At 39.1% G+C, this 17,533-nt stretch overlaps 1 protein-coding gene across 2 annotated transcripts in view; it reads right to left on the bottom strand.

Annotated features, from left to right (window-relative positions):
• Positions 1–3,588: 3,588 nt before the first annotated feature.
• Positions 3,589–17,533, bottom strand: part of LOC121380643 (adenylate cyclase type 1-like) — a 155,490-nt gene continuing 141,545 nt past the window's right edge. For both annotated transcript variants that reach the window (XM_041509561.1, XM_041509562.1), the window contains exons 17-21: positions 16,884–17,030; positions 11,128–11,226; positions 9,287–9,404; positions 7,381–7,505; positions 3,589–6,476 (exon numbers count right to left, since the gene is read on the bottom strand). In XM_041509561.1, the coding sequence (XP_041365495.1) occupies positions 3,939–6,476; positions 7,381–7,505; positions 9,287–9,404; positions 11,128–11,226; positions 16,884–17,030 (3,027 nt within the window). In that variant the 3' untranslated portion in view covers positions 3,589–3,938. The remainder of the gene's footprint in view (positions 6,477–7,380; positions 7,506–9,286; positions 9,405–11,127; positions 11,227–16,883; positions 17,031–17,533) is intronic.

The raw sequence follows: 17,533 nt of genomic DNA, 5'->3' as shown, positions 1-17,533 counted from the left end.
CTAAACATGTTTTAATTTCCAGACGCAGTCTGTATGTCTGTCTGTCTGTCTGTCTGTCTCTTTCTTGTTCTCTATCACATTCTCTCTCTCTCTCTCTCTCTCTCTCTCTCTCTCTCTCTCTCTCTCTCTCTCTCTCTCTCTCTCTCTCTCTCTCTCTCTCTCTCTCTCTCTCCTGTTCTCCCTTTCTATCTGTTATGTGTGTTGCGTGTGCTTTGAGTAATAACGATATCTAGAGGAGAGCATCTCACCTGTTGGTGGTTGTGACGTATGTTGCTGATATTAAATTAAATCATCTGGCTGTACAGATCGTGTCACATCTCTTTGATAAACCATCCCAGCGCTCACGATCAAGGAATCAACTCCCACGCTGGTACACGGTAATTGTGGTGATTTTAATTTAGTCAGTGTTTGTATTTATTACATTTCGTAAATGACATTTTCGTTTTTCATTCATGTTCGATGTTGTTCAATAGTAATATTACACCAGCATTATGTATAAATATATTGCACAAAGTCTGTTAAGGATTGCATATATGTTTGATCACGGACACATATATTAAAGGGACATTCCTGAGTTTGCTGCATTGTAAGATGTTTCTGCAAAATAAAATATTTCTACGAGTAAATTTACATATAAAATATATTTTCCTGTTTAGAATATCAGTGTCTGTATATTCAATGTGTTTCTGACCGTTTTAATATTTGTAAGAAGCCCATACGTACGAAAAAAACATATTTTAGGAAATAATATGAAATTTAACCTAGTACAAATATTAGAACGATCAGAAACACGTTTAATATACAGCCACTAATATTTTATGTAGAAAAATATATTTGATATGTAATTACAATCGTTAAAAAGTCTCAGTTAGTCGATAACATCTTAAAAATTGCAGCAAACTCAGGAATGTCCCTTTAATCCATGTAATTCTTCAACTTTGGCTCAACAACATATTCGCTGGAAAGTCGAAGGAAGCTCAAACGACCTACTTGCCAACCTGCGGTGTACAAGTGTGTATGCCAAACCCGTATGTGTAAATCGCTGGCATAAGCTACTGTATACTATGTAATCAGTTTTGTATGTGATGTGTAATAATGTATGTTCTGTGAATCACGGATCTGAAATAAAATGTATTATTAAACGTTGCTTATCATCGTTCCAGTGTGTGAAAAGGTTTGATGGACGATATATAATGATGCCTACACAGGTGAACATAACTGCTATGGTGGCTGGTTGGCAATGGTTTGGGGAAGGATCACTGGGGTTGTTGAAACTAATCTACCCGTCTTTCTCAGACACATGGCAGGTGTCCGTTATAGGGATGAAATACTGGATCACTACGTTCGACCATAATCGGGTGCTTTAGGTCCTGGTTTCATCTTCATGGACGTGAAAACATGTCCACATTATGTCAGGACAGTTAATAACGATCGTCAACAGAAAAACATAGTGCTAATGGAGTGGCCAGCTCGATCTCAGGATCTCAGTCCAGTTAAACATGTGCTGCAGATTCTGCTAGCTGCCATTTCACATCGTGAGGTTTAATCACAGTTAAAGGGAAGATATCTTCCACAGATGAACGTTCAAAGACTGAATAGGTGTGTGAGATGACAATGTTATTTCGTTACGAGGCTCCAACACACAATATTGACTTCGTCGTACATCAGTCGGAGACGTCCCGATAGCGACGTGGGATTGTGGACAATACAGATTCCAGGGGTGCGCTGATCTTATGCCTCATAGTTCACTGACTTAGAACACGCCCCTCGTTCAATATATACTGATGTCCAAAAGAAAGTTTACAGGGCTTGAAATTGTATTATAAAAAAATAATATATGATATGGTGGGATATGAAAGTATCATGACGTTCAGCATCTATACGTCACCACGCACTTCGTGATAAAGTGTTCGTAAGGTGCTTTCTAAATTGGTTCTTTTCGATTAGCAACACTATTTATCAAATTATTCACATTTTATATATGTAAAGTTTCTTTTGGACGTCAGTATATATATATATATATATATATATATATATATATATATATATATATATATATATATATATATATATATATATATATATATTAAAACCAACTAGTAAATGCTGCACGTCTCCGCCTAACACCACTTCCACGCCACCCCTCCGGTTCTTACTGTCATGCTGTGCCATTGTTAATATTTATTTACTCCTAGAACATAGAAGTTAATAATAAATAATTATCCGGTTTGATTATTTTCATTTTATATTCTGTGTCCGATCTCTTATTGAAAATCCCTAATGCGTATTTTGCCTTGGATAATACAAGTCTACATATTAAAATGAATTATATACGAACATTCTGATGTTGTTTCATTTATAGATTACAGTGATGACGATGTTTCGCGTCGTTAAGGACGGTTCTGGGTTAATCACATGGGGGAGGTGATCGCACCGTAATCATAATGCTGTGTCTGGTACAATACATTTCCTAAGTAGAATCGATACAAATGAATCGTCTCTTTGGCGGCAGTGCAAAAAAATCCCGATTCTCATATGTGGCCAATTCTGGAACAGACCAATTTTAACAAGCATTCTGAGAGTACTGCTAGAGCAATACATATACAGGTACCGGGCCCAACAAATGTTCGTATCTCCAAAGTTCGAGGCATTAAATCTGTGAAAAATTAGTAAATCGCCATGGAAGTCAAACCTGATCTGTAACAGTACATGCTATAGCCCATATATACAAACTTTCAGCTCAATATTTTGAGGTATTGTTCAAACAAAAGTGCGGGAAACTATGTCAGACGGACGGACGGACGGAAAGCCAGCCCGCCAGACAGACAATCCCCTCCGGTTGACCGGTAGGGGATTAACAATTATACAGATGATGATATTTTTCTTGTTCTGCAGCAACCCTATTGATTGTAATAATAATGATAATGATAATAATAATAATAATAATAATAATAATGCATAGATTCAAAAATAATTATAGCACTGATGATGACGATAATATTTTTGAAGGTAATATATCAATTCAAAAACACCCTTACTGAGTACAATAATGACACTTATGTTTTTATTATTTAACAGCCCTTTTGATTATAGCAAAGACAATGATGTTAGGGGTGGGGGTGGGGTGTGTGTGTGTGGGGGGGGGGGGTGTTGTTTTGTGTTATTTTGTTTGTTCTTGGTTCGTGTTAACGTTTCCTTTATATTGTTGTTGCCGTTGTGTTGGAGTTGTTTTTAGGGTGTGTGGATTGTTTGGTTTACTCGTTTGTTGTTGTTGCTTCTTTTTTGTTTTTGTGGGTGGTGATTATGAATCAGTCCTGTAACGGCCCTTTTGATTATAATAATGACAATATTTTTATTCATTTGTTTGTTTGTTTTGTTGTTGTTATTGTGGGTGATGATAATGCATTAATGCAGGAACAACCCTTTAATTATAATAATATTGGTAAAAAAAAAATTGCTGGTCATAACAATGACTATGGGCGAGAATCTGTGTTGGTTTACATACATACGATCGCCATAACACAGCTGTTTGCGAAGAACGTCAAGCGATGAAGACTGTAGTACTGAACATGAACTAATACTGTTTAATAATAATTATTGTTTATTCAGAACAGATTACTGCGAACAGTTCATTCAACGTAATGTCAAAGTATAAATAACACAGGCTGGATTTCTATACACAAATTGCATAATTTATGTTTCAATGAAATATTCATATCGTTTTTCATTATAATTATCATTTTCAAAATTTCTATCCATGGTTTTTAAATTCACTGACATCATGGCACGCTAGCAGGAAGGTCAAACATCTGTGATTTTCTTATGAAAGTATGCTAGAGGCATCTCTAGAATACAATAAGAGTCACTGAGGTGAAACATCTGTGATTTTCTTATTAAAGTGTCTTAGAGACATCTCTAGACTATGCGAGACACTGAGGTCAAACATCTGTGATTTTCTTATGAAAGTGTGCTAGAGGCATCTCTAGGCTATATGAGTCACTGACAGTTACGTTGTCGACGTTGATGTCGTCGAACATGTCTATGTCGACGTCGCTGACGGTGTCGGGTAGGAAGTAGTCCTCGTCGCTGGTCATGCCAGGGCGGTAGTTGTCGTACTCGGATTCGTAGGCCGTCGACCCGGAGTCGCAGTTGACGGCCGGGTCACTCTTGGACATCTCACTGCTGCTGGCCACGGACGACATGCTGATGCTGTCCACCACGGCCTGGTGGTGTTTGCCGAAAATCAGCGGAATCAGGTACGAATGTTTCATGCGAGGACTGCCACACGCGGAAGACGCGGCCGACGACAGGCAGTCCTCTCTATCGCTGGGAATGTAGTCCAAACTACGACAGTGCCGCGGTGGTATCGTGAATGCCTGTCTCCGCTTCACCTGGTAAGGGTTTATCGAGTGGCGATTTGAATTGACGCCCGATTTGGCGACGTCACAGTTCGTTTCACTACACTGGGAAGACTCTGGTCTCTCTTTGCCTGGGCTTTTAACACTGACGTTCCCGTTTGTCCGGGACATATGTTCCAGCCAGCCTTTGTTTTTCCGTAGTTTTGGGTTGTACAGTCGAGAAATCTTTGGCGATGAAGACATGTCTGGTGGAGTCGAGGGTTCCCCGGTCAGCTCCTGTAGCAGCTGTGTTAACGACGAAGACGTAGAAGAAACGGGGAATTTAGGAGTTGGCGGACAGTGTGGAATACTGTTGATAGTGTCACTAGACCTCGACAGGTATCGGTCGAGGCTGTGGTAAGGAGTGTGCAGGTAATTGATGTCAAAATGTCTACCATCGGGACACGATATCTGTCTGATATAAGCGGGCCTCGATGGTTTAAGTTCAATCGGCTGCAAAAGGACAATAGAAGAATGTTCACTCAGCGCTCTAGACACAACAGACTCGCGATCCTCATCCGAGGAAAGGAGATTCTGAAACATCGGGTTTTTAGATCTGCTGGGAGTTGGAGACTGCACGTCTGAACAATGCGAGTTGCCGTTTTTCTCATCTGAACAGTACCCATTACCAACACACTGGTCTTCGCGATGAGGTTTCTGCTGCTCCCCGCCAGATGACACTCGTCTCAGTGCAAGAGATGAGCTGTCTGGGAGCAGAGACATGGTCTTCCCGTCTATACTGGCGACCAGGGCTGAGGTAGGAGTCATCGTGGAACCAGATGAATTACTCTCCTTTGATCCAGATGAAGATCTTCGAATATCTGGTTTTGGAGGCGGTTTCGGTGGCGAGCCTTTTAGACCATTCATCTTCGTTGAGACCTTGTCGCTGGGCATGCTGCTGTTTTGTTGAGGTGTACCAGAGTGGGACCGGTCGATGGGCTCGCGGTACACTGCCCTCACGAGCTGTTCGTCTTGCTGTGAGGCGCCGTTCACCGGGGAAAGATTGTTTGTTGGAGAATAACGCTTCACGTGCCGCAGGAAAGGTTTGTTGGGGTGTGATGGATTCACCACCTGACCCAACTCTCTTATGATGTTATTCATTGCAAACAGGTCTTTAGGCGGTGTCGGCTGTTTCTCGTCGTCATAGCTATCCGGGTTATCTGAAAGACTTGGGTGCTCCGGTATGGCTTCTTGTTTGGGAGACGTCTTTATCGACTGTCTCAGAGGGTGCGAAACACCAGCCAGAACCAGTGGGGTTGGCCTAGCATAAAACAGAGGTGAAGACGCAAACGGGGGTTTACTGGATGTCTCCAGGGACGACGACCTTTGCATTTGCTGCTGCTGTTTTTGTTTGCATTCGTAAGACGACGTTCGTTGAGCGTTCTGGTATTTATTGCTCTTCCCTTCAAAAGACGAAGCTCTTGGAATCTGATCGCTCTGTTGGATCCTGTTTCTCGCGACAGCAGGACTGGTTGTAACAGAAGATCCCGAAGGACTGGCACAAGGTGAAGGCGTATTGTTATTCTCTTTGAGCTTGTCAAACATTTGATTGTGAACCGACTTGTTGTGCTCCAGAGAACCTTGAGACTTGATATTCATGTAGTGAATGGCTGGTAACTCTGGGGAATCTACCCTGTTGTAGTTCATATCGCCAGACAAACAGTTAGTTACTGACGAATTACTCAACTTCCTCAGGGGATTCCTCGGACTGTCACTAGTACTTTTCCTCTTACAGTTTTTACTTAAACTCCCAGTGGGTGTTGAAAGATTAGGTCTTTGAGAGTCGGCACTTGGCTGTCGTTCCAGGGTAATGGCTCCGTACCCTTGTGGTGGCATTCCTTGGGATCCCAGAGATCCTTGCCGGAGATTATTTCCACTGCCATGAGATTCTCGCGAAGGTGGTCGTCCCACCATTGGACTTTCTGGAGTCATTGGTGACGGGTGATCAGGAAACACTCCGCCAGCTTTACGAGCTATAAGAAAGTACGTCGTCATTTCTCCCTTTCCTTTTACACATATTTTACCACGACATCGGAATTCATAGACGTCTTTTAGAGCTGTATAGATGTCTTCAGTGGTCTGGAAAATAAGTAAATATCTAGAGCAAAACATCAACAATACAAAACATAATACAAAAAAGTTTACGAGCGTTCTACAACCGCGTAATTTATAATTAAAGTAAAGTAATTAAATTCATTCCCGTTTATAATTTAAACATCCTGTCGCTAATCTGAAACCATTTCCGTCAATTAGGGGAATAAAACAAATGACATTAAATATGTGAAATTAAATAGGTACATCACAAAACATCATTCGAATCATGTGTAGATATGTAATTCCTCCATGATAATTTTGAGAAGTACAATTTTTTCTCTTTTCAACATTTTGCAAGTTTTCACTTCACTTGGTTCTTCAAAACCGGAAGTTTGCTATAATGGTATTATTGAAAACAAAACCCATAAGAACATATAAGGCCGTGTTTCGTGTTACAAAACAACTGTCCTATTTCTGCTTTACGCGCAACATTATATATATTTTAATAGAAATAACAAAATACCCCGAAAACAAACATCAGTTCAAAAATAACTAAAACTGTAATACATAATAAGAAAACGACGTTTACTGCTTTATGGGCTAGTGTAGCCTTGCAATACGTGACTATCACGCAGTTTGTCAATCTTTGTATGTTAGATCATTTTAAATACAGAGTTATCTTATCTTTCAAAGCTACACCAGTTCATAAACCAATATGGCAGCCTAGACACAGGAAACATTGTTTCCTTACTATGGTATGTATTGCAGTTTTAGTTATTTCTAAACAGGGGTTTTATCGCAAATAAAAAATAGTCCTTTTTGTTACTTCCAAAATACTTTGAACTTTTTTTTGCGTCAAACCAAACTGAAATTATTTATATAAAAAAAACGCACAACGTTCTTGGAGGCGGAAAAACTATAACTGGATGATTGTGGAAATGCTGTTTACCTGAATGTGGTCTGGTTTTCCGGTGGTTTCCATGCGACTAGCCACGTTCACCGTGTTTCCCCAGATGTCGTACTGAGGTTTCCTGGCCCCAATCACCCCCGCCACCACGGGTCCAATGTTTAGACCTGAAAATAGTCACAAACATAGTTTATACAGCGGTACCTAGCGGGGTTGCAGGTTCACCCCCAGCAAATTACTAAAGTGCTCTTTAATTTGTAAATGTCCTTTTTGTCCGCCTCGAAGAGATTGTTCATTACTGTGTCTCGATTCTTTTTGTACCGTCACCCCATACATTTGTTCTTATGTACGGCCCTCGTTTAATACTTGTCACATGCTCTCTTACGAATATCAAGTACACATACGTAGGCAATAAACAAAACAACAAATTACAATATTTTAATACATTGTTCATGTGATGTGATTCTAAATCGTGGTGTTTGGTTACTCTTCCTGGTCCATTACTTATAAACTGATACAGATTCATAAAACCAGTCACGAGTTCTCTCTCTCTCTCTCTCTCTCTCTCTCTCTCTCTCTCTCTCTCTCTCTCTCTCTCTCTCTCTCTCTCTCTCTCTCTCTCTCTCTCTCTCTCTCTCGTGCAGAGACAATCTGATTAAAATTAGCTCAACTGGGTCTAGCCAGTAGATCAAACAGCATTGTGTGTACTCCCATGTCCAGGTGACATTTCATCTATAAATAACAATTTAAATATCCAATTACACTTCGCCTTTTATAGCGTTATTCGGGAGCATACAAATTCTAAAAATATCGGGCGAGACTATTTATGCAATAGGCGAACTTGTTGGTCTATCTCACACTGAAAAAACAGGGGGAAAAGTGCAGTAATAAACTTTGAATTGTATACTAGTATAAACAGATTGTATGGCTATACCATCACGGTTTATTTTTTCGTCTTGAAACGAATTTTATATAAAATTTTATATTGCAATTAGTTTCCGGCATACTTCGTAATTCACCCGAATTATTTCGTATACCCTCGGCATAATCCCGATTTTTTTTCAAATTCTTTTCAAATCACTGGCATGATTTTGCAAGTAAGGTTTTGATTGGTCGAATAAAAGGTCAACTGGACATGAGCTCCAACGGGCTGCTGTTAGATCCACATGTAATAGTGGAGCTAATTTTAATTAGATTGGTGCAGAGATATCATTTTCATAATGCAGTTCGGATTTATAGTCTTGGGTCTGAACTTTAAAGTTATATAGCACAGACTTTCGTTAGCCATTCTTCATTTTATTTACTACACAAAACAATTTTAGTTGTATGACTTGCCGACTCGTGAAAAAAAAAATCATTGCAAACATATTTAAGTCATTGATATGTAACGTAACTTCTCAATGGTATTACAACACTATATATTTCATTCATTTCATTTCATTTATTTTCGTGCTTATATCCATTTAAGGTTCAAGCACGTTGTCCTGGGCACGAACCTAAGCTATCTGTCCAGGACAGTGGGTTAGTTGTTAATTTTCAGTGGTTAGTGAGAGAAGAGGATGTAGTCGCCTTACACCTACCCATTGAGTCGTTAAAACTCGCTCTGGGTGGGAACCGGTACCGGGCTGCGAACCATGTACAGACCAGCCTTATGTCCGATGGTTTGACTACAACACTACAAAGGCCGGTCAAAACTATATATATATATATATATATATATATATATATATATATATATATATATATATATATATACACACACAGATAAACTGACAGGTGTGCGTGTGCATGCGTGTGTGCATGAGAGCGTGCGTGTGTGTGTGTGTGTGTGTGCGTGTGTGTTGATGGGGGGGGTTATAAGTACGTGCGTGTGTGTGTAACTTGCAAATTCGTAAAAAAACAAATTTTTATACATTCATATTACTATAATAAAACCTCAGTGACTTACCGACGCGTAAAAAGAAATTATTGTAGGAGTTCTCGTTGATGTTCCTCAGTTTGTCCTTCATTCCGTAGACGTATTCCACTAGCACCGTCAGGTAGTGACTCACGGAGGATTCAGAATCCTGAATAAAATCAAATATGACATTGACTAATGCCAGCGACAGTCTTATTGGTAATAATCTCGTCTTTATGTGTTATACCAGGCCCTGAGGGTGTAGCTACAACAGTTACATTCAGGCTGTCGAATTAATCAGGAAGATGAATACTGTCACCCTCATCATTAAAGTAAATCAGAGAAAAATTAGAGGATAGTTTGTCAGTTTGAGAGATAAATGGAGTCATCTAAAGGTATCACATAATACCCAACAAATGACAGAATAATACTAAGAATATGCATATCATAGCTGAGTCGTGCAATTCAGAAAACAATCTGCTCAGAAATAAATAACTTGTAGTAAATTACACAGAAAGCCCTATGAAAAAAGGCGTATTCCGTGGGAAGGACTACAAATAAATACGTAGATGACCATATTTCATTTAGGCATTATACGTCATTTGCTGGACATAATTTTATGCAGACTCATAATAAATAAAGTCTGTAAAATGATCACAAATAATAACAATAAACATATAGATATAATATACTATTGTTGTGGGTTTAAGCACACTTAAATGAAGTCACTCGTGCATAAATAGTGAGAGCTACGATGTAGGTGGGTAAATCCAGAGGAATGAAGAGTTGGTGTATCGTGTAATTCACTGTAAGGACCTGGGGGTAGGCGGGTCTGTGCCCCCACCACAGGATGAAAATGTATGGGTTTTTTCTACTGAGCTCTATACAAATAAACATAAAAATATGGCTTGTGCCCCGCCTCCACTATAGGCTGTGACCCCACCCTACCCCACAAGAGATTATGACCCCGTAATCCAGATATCATTCAAACGGGCCAGTAATTGTAACTGATCGACAAATAATGTACATGATGTTTGAAGAAAATCATTTCTTTGAGGTTTATAGAAGGCGCAGAATAGTAGAAAATGCGCCTCGTACTCTATTTGTGCATGTACATGTAGCAATTTGTTTTTCTAAAAATAGTTTACTGGGAAGCACGGGGGCAATCCGGAAAGCATTATAGAAACTTATAGAAAACTCTCTTTTTAACTGTTTAAGGAGTTACGGCCCTGAAATATGCATTAGTTTTGTCATATTTCGATTAATTGATGACTTAGTTTTATAGACAATTTCAAAACATTTTGGGCCATTTTGTATCATTCACAAAACGAGCGCCTGTGAGTGAAATGGATAGGCCCTACAGCTATCTGTAGAATTCAAAAGGTGTTTTTTTTCACATTTGACAGTGCATATGAATTTTTGCATTCCTAATATATCTGGTCTTTTGCACATTGTGTTTAGAAAATGTATATGACCGAAATACATGAATTGCGTTAAAGATAAATTATTAACTGTTCAATGTGACTATATCAACAACACGGGTTACACGCCGGACAATAGTCCACGGAAGTAGAATTCGGCACTACGCTTGCGCAATAATAAGCCAATGAGTTCGCTTGTCAAGGGAGCTAACCTATTGTCGGTCATCTCCTATATTGAAGAGCCATTTCGTAAACCGGACTGTATCCATTATACGCAGATGGGGCCCGTTCCACAAAGAAATCTGAGAGCTAAGATCACCTTGCGAGCATTGCTACCTTATACAACTAAGGCGATCTTAGCGCTAAGATTGCTTCATGTAACAGGGCCCTTGTGCCCAAGTAAAAACACATGTGGCGATGAGCTTTAAGTCCCTCTAGGTCGCTTCACTCCGAGAGACAGCATTGGTGTACCTTAATAAGATAGTCTGGTATCAAACCGACAGCCCCCATGTATGTGCTGCCAATTGTCTTGATTTTATCCACTGCTCGAAACCGAGGCTCGTTCAGTAGCTGAAATAAATAAACAGTAACGTGATACAGTTTTGGAGGTACAGTTGGGGTATCTGAAAGAAAGAAAGAAATGTTTTATTTAACGACGCACTCAACACATTTTATTTACGGTTATATGGCGTCAGACATATGGTTAAGGACCATACAGATTTTGAGAGGAAACCCGCTGTCGCCACTTCATGGGCTACTCTTTCCGATTAGCAGCAAGAGATCTTTTATTTGCGCTTCCCACAGGCAGGATAGCACAAACCATGGCCTTTGTTGAACCAGTTATCAATCACTGGTCGGTGCAAGTGGTTTACACCTACCCACTCACTCAGGGTTTGGAGTCGGTATATGGATTAAAAATCCAATGCCTCGACTGGGATCCGAAGCCAGTACATACCAGCCTGTAGACCGATGGCTTAACCATGACGCCACCGAGGCCGGTCAGTTGGGGTATCTGTGGCAGAAGGGCGTCTCGTTTAAGATATAGGGCGGGATTTAGCTCAGTTAGTTTAGTGCTCGCTTGAGGTGCTTGCGTTGCAGGGTCGAACCACATTGGTGGATCCATTGAACTAAAACCCCGTTTTCACTTGAACGATTTTCTACGCGAATTCCGTGCGACCACCAAATCGTACAGGGCGTGCGGGAGTCGCACGGCAGTATGTTGATGATTCGCACACGTTGTAGGGGTGTCGTGTGTATTTCGGACATGTCGCATGCCGGTGCGACATTTTTCAAATGTTTAAAATTATCGTACGGCTGTCTCTAGGTTCGCACAGTTCGCATTGGTCGCATAGAGGTTGCAAAGCAGTCGCACGGCAGTATGATAGGTCGCACGGGAGTCGTAAGTGAGTCTTAAGGGAGCCGAGATGTGCGACTCCCAGCGGACCCCCTGCGACATCCATCAGACTTCCGTGCAACTGTCGTGCAACCTGTGCAAATCTCATGCGAGCGTATGCGAGCCCGGTGCAGAAAGGCAGTCGCATGGCAGTTGCACAAGTGAGACTGCCGCGGGGGGGGGGGGGGGGGGGGGGGGGCTATGTAATTCGTACGGGAATCGCACGGCTGTACAATCTTTTAGTCGCACCGCAGTTGTACGAAAAATCGTTTAAGTGAGAACTGGGCTTAAAATTACTGGGGATTTTCTCTTTCCAAAGAGTGCATCACAACTGGTCAAAGGCCGTGGTGTGCACTTTCCTGTCTGTGGGAAAGTGCATATAAAAGACCCCTCGCTGTTTTAAGAAAAATGTAGCGGTTTTCTCTGATGGTTACGAGTCAGAATTACCAAATGTTTGACATCCAATAGCCGATGAGTAATTAATCAATGTGCTCTAGTGTTGTTGTTACACAAAACAGAGAAACAAACATTTAAATTATCACCCAAACAATACAATAAAATAAGTGTTCTAGCTAGCACTAAATAGCAAGACCGTGCGCCCGCTGGGTGCCGCCCAACCTTTGACTATCGCGGCCCTTCCCTAATGCATGCCGTACAAAAAAAATAAAAATAATAATAATGATAATAATCAACTTTAAAAAAAACCCATTGCTTTTCTCTGCCAGCGTGTACAATGTTTTAGCGTGCCTGATTCTCGACTAAGAAACGTTTTACAATATATGATATATTATAGCGTTTGGTCGCATGTGTCAAAGTCCCTCAACAGTTCGCTTGTACTGTTATGTGTTTCTTATTTTGTTAGTCATAAAATGCTTGATTTCATGGGCAGTCCAGCCTGACTTTCACAGACACAATCACAAAACACTTAATTAGACAAACACCCAGTTGAAAGTACCGTTAGTACATCAAGATTAACCTTTATTTCCTAAATGAGTCTTAAAATGCTTGATTTCATTGGCAGTCCAGCCTGACTCTTTCACAGACACAATCACAAAACACTTAATTAGACAAACAACCAGTTGAAAGTACCGTTAATACATCAAGATTAACCTTTATTTCCTAAATGAGTCTTAAAATCAAAACACTTCTCAAACAACTACTTTTTTTTACTTTTTTTTTATTTAACGACGCCGCTAGAGCACATTGATTTTGTATTTTATCATCGGCTATTGGACGTCAAACATATGGTCATTCTGACACTGTTTTTAGAGGAAACCCGCTGTCGCCACATAGGCTACTCTTTTACGACAGGCAGCAAGGGATCTTTTATCTGCGCTTCCCACAGCCAGGATAGAACAAACCATGGCCTTTGTTGAACCAGTTATGGATCACTGGTCGGCGCAAGTGGTTTACACCTACCCATTGAGCCTTGCGGAGCACTCACTCAGGGTTTGGAGTCGGTATCTGGATTAAAAATCCCATGCCTCGACTGGGATCCGAACCCAGTACCTACCAGCCTGTAGACCGATGGCCTGCCACGACGCCACCAAGGCCGGTTTCTTCTGAAACAAATTACCCAAAGCTGTTTTTAATGGATTTTGGATATCTTCCATGAAAAAAGGCGCTTCTAAAAATGATACCAAAATCATTTCTATTGCATCCTTATAATATGAGGGGCAGGATTTAGCCCAGTCGGCTGAGTGCTTGCCTGAGGAGCTTGTGTCGCAGGATCGAACCACCTCAGTGGATCCATTCAACTGACTGGGTTTTTTATCGTTCGAACCAGTGCACAACGACTGGTCAAAGGCCGTGGTATGTGCTTTCCTGTCTGTGGGAAAGTGCATATAAAAGATCCCTTGCTGCATTAGAAAAATGTAACGGGTTTCCTCTAATGATTACGAGTCAGAATTACCATATGTTTGACATCCAATAGCCGATGATTAATAAATCAATATGTTCTAGTGGTGTCGTTAAACAAAATAAACTTCCTTATAATATGGCACAATGCAAATGAGCAACACCGTTTACTTGATGTGTGTTGGTACATCTGAGTAATTTAATAAGAGCCTGACTGCAAAACCGTGTTAATAAAATCAATCGTGACCTTTATCTTTAATAATAGACCGGCCTCGGTGGCGTCATGGTTAGGCCATCGGTCTACAGGCTGGTAGGTACTGGGTTCGGATCCCAGTCGAGGCATGGGATTTTTAATCCAGATACCGACTCCAAACCCTGAGTGAGTGCTCCGCAAGGCTCAATGGGTAGGTGTAAACCACTTGCACCGACCAGTGATCCATAACTGGTTCAACAAAGGCCATGGTTTGTGCTATCCTGGCTGTGGGAAAGCGCAAATAAAAGATCCCTTGCTGCTAATCGGAAAGAGTAGCCCGTGTAGTGGCGAGAGCGGGTTTCCTTTCAAAATCTGTGGTCCTTAACCATATGTCTGACGCCATATAACCGTAAATAAAATGTGTTGAGTGCGTCGTTAAATAAAATATTTCTTTCTTTCTTTAATAATAGTAGTTTTTAAAATGTTAAAAACTCAATACACTAGGCAACTTGTTCCAAGTAGCATGTAGATATCAGATTATTTATTTATCGAATTCTTTATGTTTGTCCACTGGTGGCACCTACCCCTGCGCACCTAAGCATTAGTGTTATATTTTAAAGTTAAAAATTTTCTTTAAAAATTTTTGTTTCAGCGCCACAGTACAATGGAACAATAAACTTAGTGCTGAAAGTTATTTTAATTTAAATTTGTTTTAAACTCAGGTAATAAGTGCATTTTTAGTGCCGCCCTCCCTCGTATTTACTGGCCTGCATGACGGCACATAAGTCTGCGCAGCAAACATTAAAACAACCACTTCTGTCGCTAATATTCACAGCAACAACAACAGGTTATGGATCCGACTTGTACGTTCTAGACAAGGACTTCCTATTGTTATATGTTTCAGGAAAATTTAGATTATACAAATGAGATAAATATAAATGGTGTGGCATGCTCCTCAATTTGGATAACACAAAATGACAATATAAAAAAGGCCAGTGTAAACAATTATGATCGTTATTCAACAAAAGTTGTCTGTTATTAACTGTGTAAATGAGCACAAATAGTGTTCGTTGGAAATATAGGACAATCAATGATAATTTTGAAACAGACTATAGCTAAAATAGGCCAAGCTGTAAGCTTTATAGTCTTGGCAGCCATATTGGTTATGTTGTGTCACTCGGAGGGAAATTCAAAGTATGCTTAAATGTTTACGTAACAGATAAAATAAAACATTGATTTCATTTATGGATTCATACATTACAACAAGGTATGTATTAAAGCATCTATGTAAACTTGTGTAAGTTAATATACAAGGTTGATAATTACAGTGTTGACAGGTGATACAAAAAACACGTTGATCGAGGCTGGCAAAAGTATACTTTTAGTGCATTAATTCAGAGGTTTATTTTTCAATCAAATTGTTATCTACCAGTTTTATACATATATTCACAATCAAGCTGTGTTGTTTTAACAATTGTTTTATGAACTAATTAACGTTGTTTGTTTGTTTGTTTACAAACATACCCCAACACTTGTTTCAAGACGGAATGCAACGTAATTAACATGCGCAAAGTTTTGTGCCAAGCAAACTTTTGTGCCGCGCAGACTAAGATGCCGCGCAGACTAAGGTGCCGCGCAGACTAATGTGACATGAATGTATTTCTTTCTTTCTTTCTTTCTTTCTTTTTCATTATTTATTCATTTATAGATTTTAAAAATAATTATTTCATTTATTTATTTTAATTTACATTTGTGGATAGTATTAAATGGTATAAATACTACACACAATAAAAAACAAAAAATAACAGGATGTGTTAGCTGATCAAACATTTTGAAAATATTCTTTATCTAATAATCGCTTAAATATATATACGTACGGTTATGAATGTACCTTTTCATCAATAATCTTAATTTAAGAATAGTAAATCTGATTTTAGAAAATGATTCCCCCACCTTAAAAAAAAAAAAAATAATAAAGAGAAAAAAATCACAAATGGTTCGTAAATTTAAACCAAGCAATATTAATAATAATAATAACAACAATAACAAAACAATAATAATTAGTATTATTATTATTATATTATTATTATTATATATTTTTTTTTTTTTTTTTTTTTTTTTTTATCAAAATCTATACGTATATTTGCATGTTAAACATTCGATCATACCCAGCACGTGTCTTAAAAATACATTCGCGTTAGAAGTGCCCGACAATTATATTATCGTCCTGCCCTGTCAAAATACTAGCTAGAACACTTGTAATACCTAGACATCATCTTTTTTTAGTCGTGAATAAGTGTAAAGTGGTTACGTTTTAGACACTGAACGCCAAAAGAAACGCAAATTAAGGTTATAGTTAGTTTATAATTAGGTTTACAAGGTTGCAAATGCACAAATTATTGTGAAATTATAAACGTAATATCAATCTGTAATTGTCCCAAATCTCAATAATCCCTTCTTTAAAAAAACATTAACGTAAAATGTAATGTTACAACTGAAAAATAGATTTGCTTTTCTTTTGGTGTTAAGTATATATTTAAACTTAACACATAAAAGTTTATTAAAGTTACACGCTCGGCCTATTTCAAATACCAAAACGACCAAAAACACATTGAGTTGACAATTTAAGCAAATATTTGTATATAATGTGTAATTTAATGGTAAAAACAATGTAAGCGGAATACATTTTACAATATCTACTAGTAATAACAAAGGTCAGTTTTGTATCAGAGTAAAATGTTACATGCTAGAAAGACAATAGCAAAAGATTCAGAAGATTCTTGCCTCGTCGAAATCTGCGATAATTTCATTGAGGACTCGGAGACACTCGATTCCCTGGTTATTGGCGTCCAGCTCCATGTAGAACTCGGAGAAGTTTGGAACGGAGACAAAGAAAACTCCAACTCGGTGATACTGCTGGCTGTACAGTTCCTGCAACAGATAATACACATATAGAACACAACACGCTGTGTGTAGGTGTTACACAAAGTAACGTGTTAAACACAATTCAAGAACAATTCTACCATGGACAAATCATTCCGGATTCCCTCGGTCATTTTTCCTTCCTGGCCATTCTCCGTCTAGCTCATAGTGGGTCGAGACATGCAGGGAAGTGTTTGGACCCTAACACAGGTCTATGTAGAAGACGATGCAATGCAGTACACGTGTGTAGAACACAAAACACATACGCACAACACATGCACAGAACACAATACGACCGTAAACAACAAATTACATATGTGTAAAACAAAACGTACGTATGTGTGAAACAAAACACACGTATAAAACACATTATCATACTATGAATAAAAAATAATAAAATATGACAAATTTAACAAAAACTAACTGCTACATAGTAAATTTAACCACTAAAGCACGTTTTACAAAAACATAAAACAAAAACTAATTAATAAACAGCATACTGTAAACCGTAT

The sequence above is a fragment of the Gigantopelta aegis genome, chromosome 9 (genome assembly GCF_016097555.1).
Source record: "Gigantopelta aegis isolate Gae_Host chromosome 9, Gae_host_genome, whole genome shotgun sequence".
NCBI lineage: Eukaryota > Metazoa > Mollusca > Gastropoda > Neomphalida > Peltospiridae > Gigantopelta > Gigantopelta aegis.
This window is presented reverse-complemented; position numbering and strand designations above follow the sequence as displayed.